The following is a 15650-nucleotide window of genomic DNA, read 5'->3' as shown; positions in this document are numbered from 1 at the left end:
CAGTAACGATTATGGCATTTATTAAGTGCTTACTACATCCTAAGCATTGGGGTTAGATACTAGGTTATCAGATCAGGCACAGTCCCTGCCCCACAAAGGGCTCACAATCTATCTTCTCTCCCTTTTATAGAGGAGGAAACTGGGGCCCAGAGAGGTTTAAGTGACTTGCCCAAGGTCACCCAGCGGGCCTGTGGTGTAACTGGGACTAAAACCCACATCTGCAAACTCCTGGTCCTGTGCTCCTTCCACTAGGCCAAGTTGTATGCCTGCTACAATTTTTTTTCATGGTATTTAAGTACTTTCTATGTTCCAGGCACTGTACTAAGTGCTGGGGTACATACAAGCTTTCAGGTTGGGACATGGTCCCTGTCCCACATGGGGCTCACAGTCTTACTCCCCATTTTTCAGATGAGCTGAGACCCAGAGAAGTGAATCGACTTGCTCAAGGTCACACAGCAGACAAGTGGCAGAGCTGGGATTAGAACCCAGGTCCCTCTGACTCCCAAGTCCATTCTCTATCCACTGGTTCCCGCTACTTCTCTATGGAAGGATATGACTGGGACGCTGGGGATTCAGTAACTCTTCTCTTTTCTTGACAATCTGAATCCACTAATGACCCTGGAATCAGTTTAGAGTCCTTTCTTTTGTGCCCGTACAAGATACTTAACCTGGGGAAATAGAAAGGGTCTGAGCCAGAGATTCTGCCCACCACTGGCTGCAATGTACCAAGAACTCAGCTGGCTCTGTGCTAAGTCTGCTGGATGGCGGGTTTCCCCAGCAGGTATTGGATGAGGATGGGCACGACTCTACGGCTAGCATAACCGGAGACATCCAGGATCTCGGAACACAATCGGAAGCCCAAGAGAAGTTGACCCTGGAGTCCTTGGGACTCCCCAGGCCTGATTTCCACACTCTCATCCTTGATTTTGCTCCTGTCAACTTTGTGGACACCGTCTGTATCAAGATCTTAAAAAATGTGAGTCACCTAGAGGTCCCAGGGAGAATGGGGTCTAGTTGTGAGGAACACTGGCCACTCTCCTTTCCCTAAAGAAGGTCTTCTCAATAGCCCGTTGACAGATGCCCATTCCCAGCTGCCCCTCCATTGGAGGAGCTGGCTTTTGTTGCGTGTGCTCTTATAGGTTATTTAGCTCAGTCTTACTGGCCTTCACCAGGGTACTGAGGCTCAGAGTAGATTGCCTGACCTGTGCCTGGCTGGACTTCCATACAGACTGGAAGGGACTTTGAGAGGTCATCTAAGCCAGCAGTGCCCAATCGGGATGCCCCCAAAAGATTATTGATAGGCCAGGTGAAATGTGGTATGCCACCACCTCAGCTTTCCCTCTGCATAAACAGTGGGCTCATATCCCCCCACCAGATACATTCCCTGCCAGAAGCTCTTGTGCCATGAAAGCAAACATGGCAGTGCCCCCCAAATTTGGGGGTACACTAAACTCCCCAATTCCCACCAGGGGGAAACACCGATCTAGCCTATCCTCTGGCCTTCTCAAAAGCCTAACCTGTCCCAGATAATGACACTCTATCCTTTTATGATAATGATTCTGCTCTTCTACTGGCCCCATTTCTTCTCCCTCTACCTCACCCCTCCCCTAAAGATGGGTGAGATAGGGAATCTGGGGTTGTGAGCCCCTTACAGAGCCCTGAGCAGGCAACTCCTTCTCCATCCCGTTGAGAACCTGGAGGCTGACTAAAGGATTCTAAGCTCCCTTGTCTTTCTCTGCAGATATTTGGAGACTTCCGGGAGATCGAGGTCGACGTGTATCTTGCCAGCTGTCAAGGTTTGTGGGGTTTTGCCAGACTTGAGGCTCCTCTGTTGAGAGAATGTGGCTCTTCTCGCAAGAGAGGAGTTGGCACCCAACTCTGACTCACTGGTCCCCTGGAACCCAGCCCCTTCTGGAGTCCACTGCAGCTGGCCCTGCTCCTCAATAGCCTAGCTCCCAGGATCTCCCTTTCCCCTTGAAGCCAACTTCTGTGGTGCATACCGGATTCCTTCTTCTTACTCTTGCCCTCCCAACAGATACCTCTTTTATCTACCTGAAGAAGACCGGGCCACAGGACTTTCTCTGAAGGTGCCAGAGGTGACGGGGAACCCCTTATGGTGTCCCCCTCTGTGTCTCCTTGGCACCATCTGAGCCCTGGGATGCCCCAGCCTAGGTCACAGCAGTGGAAAACTCCAGATAGGCCTCACTCACCTGGATTCCCAAGAATTAGTAAAACCAAAGAAGCAGAGAGGGCCTCTGTTGGGTTGGTTGCCTGAGGGGAAGGAGAGGGGGGAGAAAGAAGACCAAAGATGAACTTTTAGGAAGGAAGGAGAATGGTGCAGGGCTTTGCCACAGGGAAAGTCACTGGCTCTTGTTTTTCCGTCAGAGTCTGTCATTTGCCAGCTGGAAGCTGGCAACTTTTTCAGCCAGACCATCACCAAGGCTCACGTCTTTGCCTCCGTGCATGACGCCGTCACCTACTCCCTCCGAGACCGGGCCTCAGGGACATCCGAGTTCCACGTAAGCAGAGTATAGCTTCTACCTTCCATCTAGGATTCTGCCTCCTCCCCTCCCTTACCTCCATGCTCCGTGCGGGTGAGAACATGTCTCAGTGCCGCTTCCTGGGCCACTGGGTCCTTACCGTACCATGCCTGGAGTCTTCCTCCAACCCCTTTAAAGCTTTGCTGTTGTAATTCAGGGGCTGCAGGGAGCTGGAGGGTGGCCATCTGGTGGCATCTGGGTGCCTGGAGAAATCATGTGTCTCTTCGGGGTCCTTCTTGACATCGATCCTCGTGGTTAAGGTTGGACTATGTAACGTCCTCCTTTGCCTTCCCTCTAGTAACCCAGTATGGGGGTCTCATCCACAAATGGAATGTGGTGGGAGAGAGGAGCAGGCTGGACAACGCATGATTAGCCCTGGGGTGGAAAAGGGATTGCCAGGACTTGGGCAAGGTGGATTTCAAGAGGCAGTACCTGGGGATATTGGGGTCAAGTAGGGGAGCAAAAAAGGAGTCTCAGGGAGCCCTGGGCTGGAGCTGGGAAATGTAAGGGGGTGTGGCCCGAGTGTGAGGAAAGGTTGGGGAGGTGGAGCCGGAGCTGAGGCTGGTGGGAAGCGATCAGGGAGTGGAACAATTTGATCCAAGTCGGGGAAGAGACTCTACCTTGGCCTTTGGAACATCTCACTCTCTCTGACTTCCTAGGTCACCAAAATGTGAACGTGAACTGGAGCAGTCCCCCTTCTGGAGGCAGCAAGGAGGTGGAGCTGCTGCCACACTCACCCACCCTCCACTGCCCCAGGTTTCATGGCTGAGGACTGCCTGGGGAGGGGGCTGTAGGATCCAGCGCAGCACCCTCCTGTCCTTCCAAGAGTGTGTGTGTGTGTGTGTGTGTGTGTGTGTGTGTGTGTGTGTGTGTATATGTGTGAGAGAGAGACAGAGAGAGAGAGAGCACGAGTGAGAGAGGGACAGGCCAACCCTTCCAGGGATCCACCCGAGGGCCTGGCAGGAAAAGGAAACCTCAGTGTGCGCCTGCTCCGAGGAGCCAGGAAGAGCAGGGAGGCTCAGAGGGAGAAGCCACGGTGCAGCCAGCCAGACACCACCCCAGCCAGCCAGCCAGCCTGCCTGACTATGGTCTGGAATCTCAGCCATGCAATTCCACTTGGCTCCCAAACCAAGAGGATTCCGGTTTTGAGATGGCTCTCAATTTCTGATGCTTTTAACCTGGAAAAATAACTCATCCTTCCACTCCTCGCTCTCCATACCTCTGTATGACTGTCACTCCTGTCTCTCAAAGATATCTCAATTGTTATCTTTTGTTTTACCCTCCCCGATTTTTTTCTTTACTTGATATTCTTTATCCCTTTTACTTTTTTTAATTTTTTACTCCCATTTTCAGCAGTCGGGGCAGCTGGAGGCTCGGCTTGAGATGCCAGGCTTTGAGACAAACAGACCCTCACGCTCGTGTGCTGTCCAGAGGGACAAGGAGGGAGACGGATGCACACCTAGACGGCGGGGGCGGAGAAGGAAAAGGGGGCACGTGCAGGGGCTCGGTCGCAGTAGAATTGGATAGAGATGCTTAGGCTGTGATTTGTTGGCTAGTGCTAAAACTAGCCCCCAAATCTCAACCTGATTGCAGAGCAATAACAGGGGAAGTTACTAGGCACCTTAGCACATTAAAGATTATTTAAGGACACAGGGCCTATTTAAATAAAGCAACCTTTTATCTTTCCCCATACTTTTCTTACTTTCCCATACTCTTTGGATGTCCTGCTACTAGAGTCAGACTAGCCCACTGAAAACCAGGCAAATAGTAGTGGCCTATAAACTGGTCTATTCTTCTTCAGAGGATGGGGACAGAGGCCAGAATTCCTCCCTCACCAGTGCCCCCTCCTCTGCCCCCCTGGGGTATCCCTGCCTTCCAGAGGCCTGGTATGAAAATATGCCTGACCTGTTGGCAGGAGTCCTGCTGACCCTGCTCCTGGGACCCCACTGCAGCTTCACTTCTCTGTCCTGGGGCTGAGGAACACAACCTCATGAATCTCACCATTTGATTTGAATTGATTTGATTTGTTTGAACTCCTCAAACGTGAGTTTGGCCTATCATGCTGCTATCTGGGACTCAGTTAATCAGTGGTATTTATTGAATGCTTACTGTGGGCAGACCGCTTGAGAAACTACAATTCCCTGGGGTAGACTCTCTGTTACATTCCCTATCACTTGAAGAAAGATTTTTTTGCCCCAGATTTGATGATGGGGCTCTTGCACGTGGGAAGCTGTGTGGCCTAGTGGAAAGAGCATGGGTCTGGGTTCTAATCCTGGCTCTGCTGTGTATCCTTGGGCAAGTCACTTCACTTCTCTGGGCCTCAGTTTCCTTATCTGTAAAATGGGGGTGAAATACCTGTTCTCCCCCTTGGACTGTGAGCCCACGGAGGGCAGGGACTATGCCCAACCTGATTATTTTGTATCATCTACCCCAGTGCTTAGTACAGTGCTTGTCCCATAGGAAAGTGCTTAACAAACACCACAATTATTATCATTTTAGCCTTGCAGCTACTGCCGAGGATCGCCTGTTGACCGCAAAGCCAACTCCCAGCCTCACTACTACATGGGGCCAATCAGGCCAGAGTTGGCAGGCTTTAATCCAAAACCCCCAGGACTGTGATATCTGCCCTGTGCCAGGCTGGACCATCAGGAAAATGACCTTCCCAATCAGATCTGTCCTAGAGTAAAGGTGACCTCTCAGATTGTTTTACCTTTACTATTATTGTCGGGGACTAGTTCTGGCAAGGGCTTCCCAAAATTGTCATGAAAAAATCTGCTGGATAGATTTGAGCCACCAAGAGGTGGGGGAAGCATTTGTGGGGGTTTTGCTGCTGGCTGGGGAAGAAAGGTGATATCCTCAATCCATCTCCAAAGTAACAGCATGGTTTCCCCAGAATACTGAACTCTCATAAAGACCTCCACCTCTTTATAGAAAAATATCTATCTATATACAAATGTAACTAAGGTTGAATCTTAAGCCTCCCCAAACCAGAAGTGAGCAAACACATCTGCTAAAGTGACTTAAGCAATAGAGATTTTAAACAAAATCCTGGTTTAACTGCAGCCTACCAACCTTAGTCTGGTACTGGTTCTTAATTCCATTAATCTGGGGTTTTCCAAATTTTAGCAGCATCCATTTATCTGGTCTCTTCTGTGGAAAGCTGTGTGTGTGTGTGTGTGTGTGTGTGTGTGTGTGTGTGTGTGTGTTTGTTGTTTTTGTTGGTTTTCTTGGGCTTTGCAAGGCACAATATTCTTCAATATTCCTATATTATTCAATATTCACAATATTCTTCAGTTTTGGAGCAGGAAGGCAAGAGGAAAAAAATCTGACTCATGTATCACCTTTTTTAATCTCTCCTTCTAACCATCCTGGAAATCAGCTGTCACCAGATGAGCTGACCAATCCAAAAGTGACAGAGCCAAGAAAGGGTCTGTAAGTGAATTTCCCCTGAGACCAGGTGTGCCTCATGTCAGAAAAGCTGCAATATCCCCTTTGGCTGCCTTGTGCCATCCTAGACCGCCATCCTCTTACAAGGCAATTTGCACGTGGATGTGAAGCAAACGAGATGAACAGTCCCAAGCAGAACTGGGCCCCTGGCTGAGTGGCTTATTTAAAGCAGTCAGGACAGGAGGAGGCATCTCAGACTTCTTCCGACAGCTAGAGTCAGTTTGGCTCACTAGGCAAGGTAGCATTTTTTAAATGGTGTTTAAGTGCTTTACTATGTGTCATGCACTATTCTAAGCGCTGAGGTAGATACAAGTTTATCAGGTAGGACACAGTCCCTGCCCCTCACAGGGCACACGGTCTAAATTAGGAGGGAGTAGGATTTAATCCCCATTTCCCCATTTTACAGTTGAGGAAACTGACTCACAGAAAAGTGAAGTGACTTGCCCAAGGTCGCACAGCAAGCAATTGGCAGAGCCAGTATTAGAACCCAGTCCTGTACTCTTTCCACTAGGCCCTGAAATTTAAAATAGGGTTGACATTCACAGCAATTTGAAAGCAATGGTTTCATTTGTCCTCACAACGTCCCTGTGGATTAGAAGGCAAGACTCTCCTTTATATTTAGGAGGCAGATGAGGCCCAGGGAGGTTAAGTGACTTGCCCGAGGTGTCACAGCAGCCCTGTAACAGAGGCATGATTAGAACCCAGGTCTCTTGTGCACTTTTCAGGAGGCTACCATGCCAGTTGGCTCCCCTCCTTTAGAGATTCTTTTGGTAGGACCGGGGGGTCTTCTAGCCCTGTTATTATCTAGTCAGTTGTGGCTTCTACATTGCTATTTGTGTCCAACCTGATTAGCTTGTATCTACCCCAGCGCTTAGAACAGTGCTTGGCACATAGTAAGCACTTATTAAGTACCATAATTATTATTATCTAATGAATTGATTATTTCTTCCCCACAGGGAAGAGTGGATTAGGGATGCGCCAGGTCCCAGATCCAGATTAATAATTGTGATGTCTGTTACGCATTTACTCTGTGGTAAACACTGGACTAAGCTCTGTTGGTAGCTACAACACAATCAGCTCAGACATGGGTCCCTGTCCCACATGGGGCTCAAAGTCTAAGGCCCTTAGTAATAGGGTTGTTAGAGGTAGTTGGTTGCTTTCTGTCTCCAGTGAGGATAAAACACAGGAAAATGGTTTCAATTTTAGCAAGGGTCATTTAGTTTTGCTTTTTGCAATATTTAACTCTTAATATTGTGTCTATACCAGGCAATTGAGTTTTTCTTGTTGATAGAAAATTGCATTTTTAGCCTCAGTGGTATACAAAACTTTCCACTTAGTGCCTATTGCTCAGAGGGCTTGGGCTGTAGAGATTTAGTGTATCAAGCTAAATGCCGATAGGCTACATACAGCCCCTCTGGGGGAGTCTGTTACAGATGAGGAAACTGAGGCACAGCTAAGTGACCTGCCCACAGTCACACAGCAGGCAAGTGACAGAGCCGGGATGAGAACTCAGGTCTCTTGACCCCCAGGCCTATACGCTTTCCACTAGGTCGTGCCGATTCTTAATGAAATAAAGTCCATTATGTGTTACTGTCCAAAGGGAAAATCAGCTAGGTGATTGTGCATGATGGGGAGATACCTGTCTCTCATCTGTGTCTCTCTGTCATCTGCATTTGTCTCTCACTGTCTCTCTGCCTTTCCTGCCTTCTTTTTTTTCCCCTATCCTTTGGTCCCGTGGGAGCTCAGCCCACTAGCACTGAACCTACAAGAAAGCAGGAATTTCATCTCCTTTTGTCATATGTAATAATGTGTTTTATTGCTACTGATTTTACCCAAAAAAGTAATTAGCTTTGTAAATGTGTGGCCCACATACAAATTCAATGACATTTATTGAGTGTTTTTTGAGTCATGGGCATTGTTCTCAGCACTTGGGAGAATACAGTAGCAAGAAACATTTTCCTGTCCTCAAGGAGTTTATAATCTAAAGGGAGAGACAGAAGTATAAAACAAAAAGCAATACAAACACATCAGGATGAAACAGTGAACAATTCATTGAATGTACAGATAAATACATTAATATATGAACAAATAAAAATATACATATGTACATGAGCACTGAAGGTAGAATTGAAGTGCATACGTTGCAAAGGGTGGTTATTGGTCTAATGGCACTGTGGTGATGTGACTAATGTTGGAAAGGTTTCCTGGGGTGGAGGAACTTTAGGAGGGCTTGAAAAATGGGGAGAGGTGTGGTCAGATCTGGCTGATTTCAAAAGGGCTTTGAAAATGGGTTTTTCGGATCATCATCAATCGTATTTATTGAGCGCTTACTGTGTGCAGAGCACTGTACTAAGCGCTTACTGTGAAGAGGATGTGAAGAGGGAGGGAATTCCAGGTAGGGGCCAGGGTTTGAGCAAGAGATCACCAGTGGGAGAGACAAGAGCAAGGCACAGCGAGTAAACTGTCTTGAGAGGAATGAAGTGTGTGACCTGGGGAGTAATGGGAGAAGAGAGTAGATAGTAGGAAGGAGGCTGCTGATTGATGCCTTAAAACTGATGGTGAGGAGCTTTTGTTTGGTGTGGAGTTCGATGGATGACCATTGGAGGTTTTTGAGGTGTGGGGAGATATGGACTGAATGGGAGTAGGGAGATTAGTGAAGAGGTTGATGCAGTCAGTCAAGCTGAGATATAACTAGTGCCTGGACTGGTGTAGTGGCTGTTTGGATGGAGAGGAAGGGGCGGTTCTGGAAATGTTGTGAAAGAAGAATTGACAAGACCATCCATCATAATTGTAAGAAATGGATAGTCTCAAAACCTAAGGCAGGATCTGTCCCAATATATTTGCCTGCGGTAGGCCTGACATAAGAGTTGCGATTCAATCCAAGAGGAAACCAAGGGGAACGGTGGAGTCATCAACCCACAGTAATTTTACCATTCGTCTGGTTACCTAGCAACTTGGTAGAAATACACTGAGACGATGAACCTGGGGAGGCTGCCTGAAATTCTACTCTTGTAATGGGAATATCCATCTTCTTTAGTTCCAAGTGAGGATAAACCTTCAGCCTTGGGAGTGCCAGATGCTGGTGTCTTCAGAATGGTTTGTGTACCCGAGGTTTTAGAGGGAGGTGGAAGCATTCGATTGGTTTTTACCCCTTTTTTGGTATTTAAGTACTTACTATGTGCCAGGCACTGCACTTCTCACTGGGGTAGATACAAGATAATCAGGTTAATCAACTGTATTTATTGAGCAGTTTCTGTGTGCAGAGCACTGTACTAAGTGCTTGGGAGAGTGCAACACAGCAATAAAAGACACATTCACTGCCCACAACGAGTTTACAGTTCAGGAGGGGAGATTAATATGAATGTGGATTTGCACATTAGCACTGTGAGGTTGGGGCAGGTGGGTGAATGAAGGGAACAAGTCAGGGCAACTCAGAAGGGAGTGGGAAATGAGGAATTGAGGGGAAGGCCTTGGAGTACAGATAAGTGGTGGAGCTGGGACTGGAACCCAAGTCCTCTGACTTTCAGGCCTGTGCTTTTTCTAGTATGCTAATCACCCTGATCTTCCTAGGCAGCAGTCTCTTTCTCTTCTGGCACCTATGCGGGGAAGGAGAGCCTGAACCCTTCCCAAAGAGCCAAGAAGCCCTGACTCCCTTGAACTCCAACCCCTAACCTCCCAAATTTAGACTATGAGTCCCCCCTCCTTCCCCCTTAAGAAATCCCAGAGACCTGATTTATCTTAAACCCCCATCCTGAGTTCTCCCTGCTTTGGTGATTTGTAGCTCTCCCCTTAGGAGATGCTGTTAGCCACCTGGCATTCCTCTATGCCCACCATGACTCCTCTGCCTCAGAGAGGAGGAGGAGGAAAGGCCTGCAAACCGGAACTCATGATGGACGTAAAGTGAAGTCCCTGTTTCCAGAAGAGAAACCCAGGAAAACAGTACTCCCTCCACACCAGTTAATATCCTCTCCTTCAAGAAGAGTGTGGGGAAAAGACCCAAGATGAAGAAGAAACCATCAGACCAGGAGCCCACAGGTTTAGCTGGTAAATAATGGTAAATTATGGTAAGTAATGGTAAACAATAAATAATATTTATATAAATGGTAAATAATGATGGTATTTGTTAAGCGCTTACACTTAACATTGTTCTAAGCACTAGGGTAGATACAAAGTAATTAGGTTGGACACAGTCCCCTGTCCCACATGCGGCTCACAGTCTTAATCCCCATTTTACAGATGAGGTAACAGGCCCAGAGAAATAAAGTGACTTGCTCAAGGTCATACAGCAGACAAGTGGCAGAACAGGTGCTGTATCCACTAAGCCACCATGGCACATTTTGGTGGTTCATTCATTCAGTCGTATTTATTGAGCGCTTACTGTGTGCAGAGCACTATACTAAGCGCTTGGGAAGTACAAGTTGGCAACATATAGAGACAGTCCCTACCCAACAACGGGCTCACAGTGTGACATTCTGGAAGGAGGCAAATGACCCATGCTTGATGAACCCATGATCTTCTGACTATGCTGCTTCTCTGTAAATAAAAATAATAATTATGGTACTTGTAAAGCACTTACTATGCACCAAGCACTGTTCTAAGTGCAGATACAAGTTAATCAGGTTGGATACAGACCCTGTCCCACATGGAGCTCACACTCATCCCCATTTTACAGATGGGGTAACTGAGGCACAGAGAAGTGAAGCGACTTGCCCAAAGTCACACAGCAGGTGTGGAGTCAAGATTAGAACCCAGGTACTTCTGACTCCCAAGCCCATGCTCTATCCACTAAGCCACCATGGCACGTTTTGGTGGTTGTGACATTCTGGAAGGAGGCAGATGGCCCTCGTCTGATTTTTATCTGGTTCCTCTCTCAGAGAAGTAAAATTCGATACCATGAAATGTGTGGAATGGAGCAGCAGCAGAGGTCTCTCCTTGAAGATTCATTCATTCACACTGCAGAGAAGCAGCGTGGCCCAGTGGAAAGAGCACGGGCTGGGGAGCCAGAGGTCGTGGGTTCTAATCCCGGCTCTGCCACTTGTCAGCTGTGTGACCTTGGGCAAGTCACTTAACCTCTCTGGGCCTCAGTCCCTCATCTATAAAATGGGGATGAAGCCTGTGAGCCCCATGTGGCTGATTACCTTGTATCTACCCCAGTGCTTAGAGCACTGCTTGGCACATAGTAAGCGCTTAAATACCAACATTATTATTATTCATTCAATTGTATTTACTGAGCACTTACTGTGTGCATAGCACTGTACTAAGCGCTTGGGAAAGTGCAGTACAGCAATAAAGAGTGACAATCCCTGCCCACAATGTGCTCACAGTCTAGACAGGGGGGAGACAGACATCAATATGAATAAATAAAATTAAAGATATATATATATCTGTATATATAAGTGCTGTGGGATGGGGAAAGGGGGGAAGACCAAAGGGAGCAAGTGAGGGTGACAGAAGGGAGTGGGAGATGAGGAAAAGTGGGGCTTAGTCTGGGAAGGCCTCTTGGAGGAGATGTGCCTTCAGTAAGGTTTTTGGCGGGGGGGAGGAGAATAATTGTCTGTCGGATTTGAGGAGGGAGGGCGTTCCAGGCCAGAGGTTAAACCCAGTGGGTGGGGTTCCTGATCTCTACAATTCCCAGCACAAACGCTTGACTTTCCTCTCATTCCCTCTGAACACTGTGCTGTGGAGCCAGGGCTATCCTTAGGTGTGGGACCAGATTGGGTGAGCAGGACTGCATAGAAGGGCAGACTACTGCCCTGGCAAGTTGTCTAGTTCTTTAAAGCCCACCCAAACTGACAGCCCTTCCCTGTCCAAAGGAACACTCACTATTGAAGGTACAATGAAGTCCCGGCACCCAAATTTTTAGCTCGATCATTTACTTGATGTCGGTTGATGCAATGAAACGGGGGTGGGGGGGTGGGGGGTCTTATTCAGACCATAATAATGGCTGGGAGCCGGACTACTTTTGGAATAGTGATTGAAGAGTAATCCAGGCCAAGGGCCACTCGTGGTAGGCACAGGACTGCAAAGTGTGTTCTCTAGGAGCCACGTTTTACCTTTCAAAAGAGCAGCAAATGGTTCAAGAGATATTCTGGTCCTCCTGCTGGAACTTCTTTCCAGCCTGTGAGGTGCTGCAGCCAGGATCCTCCCCTACAGAATTCAAGATACTTGCAGCTAGAAACCTGTTCTGTCAAGTCCCAGCCGCCCACCTCTGCAGTGGGTCTGCAAATGCCTGAACCAATCCCTTATCTGGCTTGTTGGCGCTGCGTCCAGGCCCCACCCACCTACCCACCCATGCAGGATTGAGAAGCGAAGAAATCAGCTTTTTTCTTTTTTTTTAAAATGGTACTGGTTAAGTGCTTAACTGTGTATTCTAAACACTGGGGTAGATACAAGTTAATCAGGTCAGACATCCTGTCCCACATCGGGGCCCATAGTTTAAGTAGGAGGGAGAGCAAGTGTCGAATCCCCATTTTACAGTTGAGGAAACTGAAGCACAGAGAAGTTAAGTGGCTTGCCCAAGGTCACACAGCAGGTAAGTACAGTGTTCTGCACACAGTAAGTGCTCAAAAAATATGATCGAATGAAAGGTAAATGGCAGAGGTGGAATTAGAACCCACATCCTCTGACCTCTAGGCTGGTGCTTTAGCCACTAGGCCATGCTGTTTCCAACTTCACAGTTTTACAAGTCTTTACAACTTTCAGAATACTGGGAAAGCAACAGCAATTTGCAGCAGAGCCGCTCACCTGGGTGCCAAGGGAAATCAATCAATCATATTTGAGTGCTTACTGTGTGCAGAGCACTGTACTAAGCGCTTGGGAAGTACAAGTTGGCAACATATAAAGACAGTCCCTACCCAACAGTGGGCTCACAGTCTAAAAGGGGGAGACAGAGAACAAAACCAAACATACTAACAAAATAAAATATATAGAATAGATATGTACAACTAAAATAGAGTAATAAATATGTACAAACATATATACATATATACAGGTGCTGTGGGGAAGGCAAGGAGGTAAGATGGGTGGACGAGGGGGAGAGGAAGGAAGGGGCTCAGTCTGGGAAGGCCTCCTGGAGGAGGTGAGCTCTCAGTAGGGCCTTGAAGGGAGGAAGAGAGCTATCTTGGCCGATGGGCAGAGGGAGGGCATTCCAGGCCCGGGGGATGATGTGTGCCGGGGACAACCTTGGAACTGGCATTATTGCTGTCGCTCCTGCTTGCACCCCTTCTGTGACGTCCCAGTTGAAAAGCAGCGCGGCTCAGCGGAAAGAACCCGGGCTTTGGAGTCAGCGGTCATGGGTTCAAATCCCGACTCCGACCACTGTCAGCTGTGTGACTTCGGGCAAGTCACTTCACTTCTCTGGGCCTCAGTTACCTCATCTGTAAAACGGGGATTAAGATTGTGAGCCCCACGTGGGACAACCTGATCACCTTGTATCCCCTCCCAGCGCTTAGAACTGTGCTTTGAACATAGTAAGCGCTTAACAAATACCATCATTATGATTATTAGTAGTAGTAAATCTACGAGGGCAACCTTTTGCCTCCTCCACAATTACAAGCCCGCCCCGACCTGACCCTGCTGCTTTCCGATTGCGCCACCTGGTGGCCGAACCTGAACTTTTCCCTTCCTCCGTCTTCATCCACCCTCCCCTCTTCGCGCAACGTAATAATAATAATAATGGCCTTTAATAAGCGCTTACTGTGTGCAAAGCACTGTTCTAAGCGCTGGGGAGGCTACAAGGTGATCAGGTTGTCCCACGGGGGGCTCACAGCCTTAATCCCCCATTTTACAGCTGAGGTAACTAAGGCACAGAGAAGTCAAGTGCCTTGCCCAAAGTCACACAGCTGACAATTGGCGGAGCCGGGATTTGAACCCATGACCTCTGACTTCAAAGCCCGGGCTGTTTCCACTGAGCCACAATGCTTTCCAGGCCTCCTCTCTTCCTGCCGCCACAAGCCACTCACGCACCCAAGGTCCATCGACGCCTCTCGCAAAAATAATAATGATGGCATTTATTAAGCACTTACTACGTGCAAAGCACTGTTCTAAGCGCTGGGGAGGTTCCAAAGTGATCAGATTGTCCCACGGTGGGGGGGCTCACAGTCTTAATCCCCATTTTACAGATGAGGTAACGGAGGCCCAGAGAAGTTAAGTGCCCCAAGTCACACAGCTGACAAGCGGGAGAGCAGGGATTCGAACCCATGACCTCTGACTCCAAAGCCCGTGCTCTTCCTACTGAGCCACACTGCTTCTCCCTCCCTGCCCCACCGCCCGCTACCGGGCTACCTTCCCACCCTGTCACTTCTTTCGACTGCAGCGGGACCCCTGCTCCACTGTGGTCAAACTCCCCTTCATCCTGGAGTCCTCGCTCTTCTCTGCTGATAAGACCCCCTGTGCCCCCTCCATCTCGCAGGGAAAGGTGGAGGAGGGAACCTGCCCCTCACCCCCCTATGCTGCTTTGGGCCCAGCTCGCCCCCTCCGCCTTTCTTCTTCATTTCAAGGACTGAGCTCCTTGTCTTCCCTCCCAAACCTTGTCCTCTCCCTGACTTTCCCATCTCTGTTGACGGCACTACCATCCTTCCCGTCTCACAAGCCCGCAACCTTGGTGTCATCCTCGACTCTGCTCTCTCATTCACCCCTCACATCCAAGCCGTCACCAAAACCTGCCAGTCTCAGCTCCGCAACATTGCCAAGATCCGCCCTTTCCTCTCCATCCAAACTGCTACCCTGCTCATTCAAGCTCTCATCCTATCCCGTCTGGACTACTGCACTAGCCTTCTCTCTGATCTCCCATCCTCGTGTCTCTCTCCACTTCAATCCATACTTCATGCTGCTGCCCGGATTATCTTTGTCCAGAAACGCTCTGGACATATTACTCCCCTCCTCAAAAACCTCCAATGGCTACCGATCAATCTGCGCATCAGGCAGAAACTCCTCACCCTGGGCTTCAAGGCTGTCCATCACCTCGCCCCCTCCTACCTCACCTCCCTTCTCTCCTTCTACTGCCCAGCCCGCACCCTCCGCTCCTCCACCGCTGATCTCCTCACTGTACCTCGCTCTCGCCTGTCCCGCCATCGACCCCCGGCCCACGTCATCCCCCGGGCCTGGAATGCCCTCCCTCTGCCCATCCGCCAAGCTAGCTCTCTTCCTCCCTTCAAGGCCCTGCTGAGAGCTCACCTCCTCCAGGAGGCCTTCCCAGACTGAGCCCCTTCTTTCCTCTCCCCCTCGTCCCCCTCTCCATCCCCCCATCTTACCTCCTTCCCTTCCCCACAGCATCTGTATATATGTGTATATGGTTGTACATATTTATTACTCTATTTATTTATTTATTTATTTATTTTACTTGTACATTTCTATCCTACTTATTTCATTTTGTTGGTATGTTTGGTTCTGTTCTCTGTCTCCCCCTTTTAGACTGTGAGCCCACTGTTGGGTAGGGACTGTCTCTATGTGATGCCAATTTGTACTTCCCAAGCGCTTAGTACAGTGCTCTGCACATAGTAAGCGCTCAATAAATACGATTGATTGATTGATTGATTTCATTCTCCCAAATCCTTCTGCGTCGCCCTTCCACTTTGATTCATTCATTCAATCGCATTTATTGAGCACTTACTGTGTGCAGAGCACTGTACTAAGCGCTTGGGAAGTACAAGTTGGCAACACATA

The 15650-nt window shown here is 48.6% G+C and overlaps 1 protein-coding gene across 1 annotated transcript in view; it reads left to right on the top strand.

The window, feature by feature from the left end:
- The window catches only part of SLC26A6 (solute carrier family 26 member 6), a 33268-nt gene extending 30734 nt beyond the window's left edge, over positions 1-2534 (top strand). The window contains exons 18-20 of the mRNA XM_038772062.1: positions 779-976; positions 1742-1796; positions 2386-2534. Of these exons, the coding sequence (XP_038627990.1) occupies positions 779-976; positions 1742-1796; positions 2386-2534 (402 nt within the window). The remainder of the gene's footprint in view (positions 1-778; positions 977-1741; positions 1797-2385) is intronic.
- Positions 2535-15650: the final 13116 nt, after the last annotated feature.

This window comes from Tachyglossus aculeatus, chromosome X1 (genome assembly GCF_015852505.1).
Source record: "Tachyglossus aculeatus isolate mTacAcu1 chromosome X1, mTacAcu1.pri, whole genome shotgun sequence".
NCBI classification, from domain to species: domain Eukaryota; kingdom Metazoa; phylum Chordata; class Mammalia; order Monotremata; family Tachyglossidae; genus Tachyglossus; species Tachyglossus aculeatus.
Note: the sequence above shows the minus strand (reverse complement) of the source record. Positions and strands in the feature narration are given on the sequence as shown.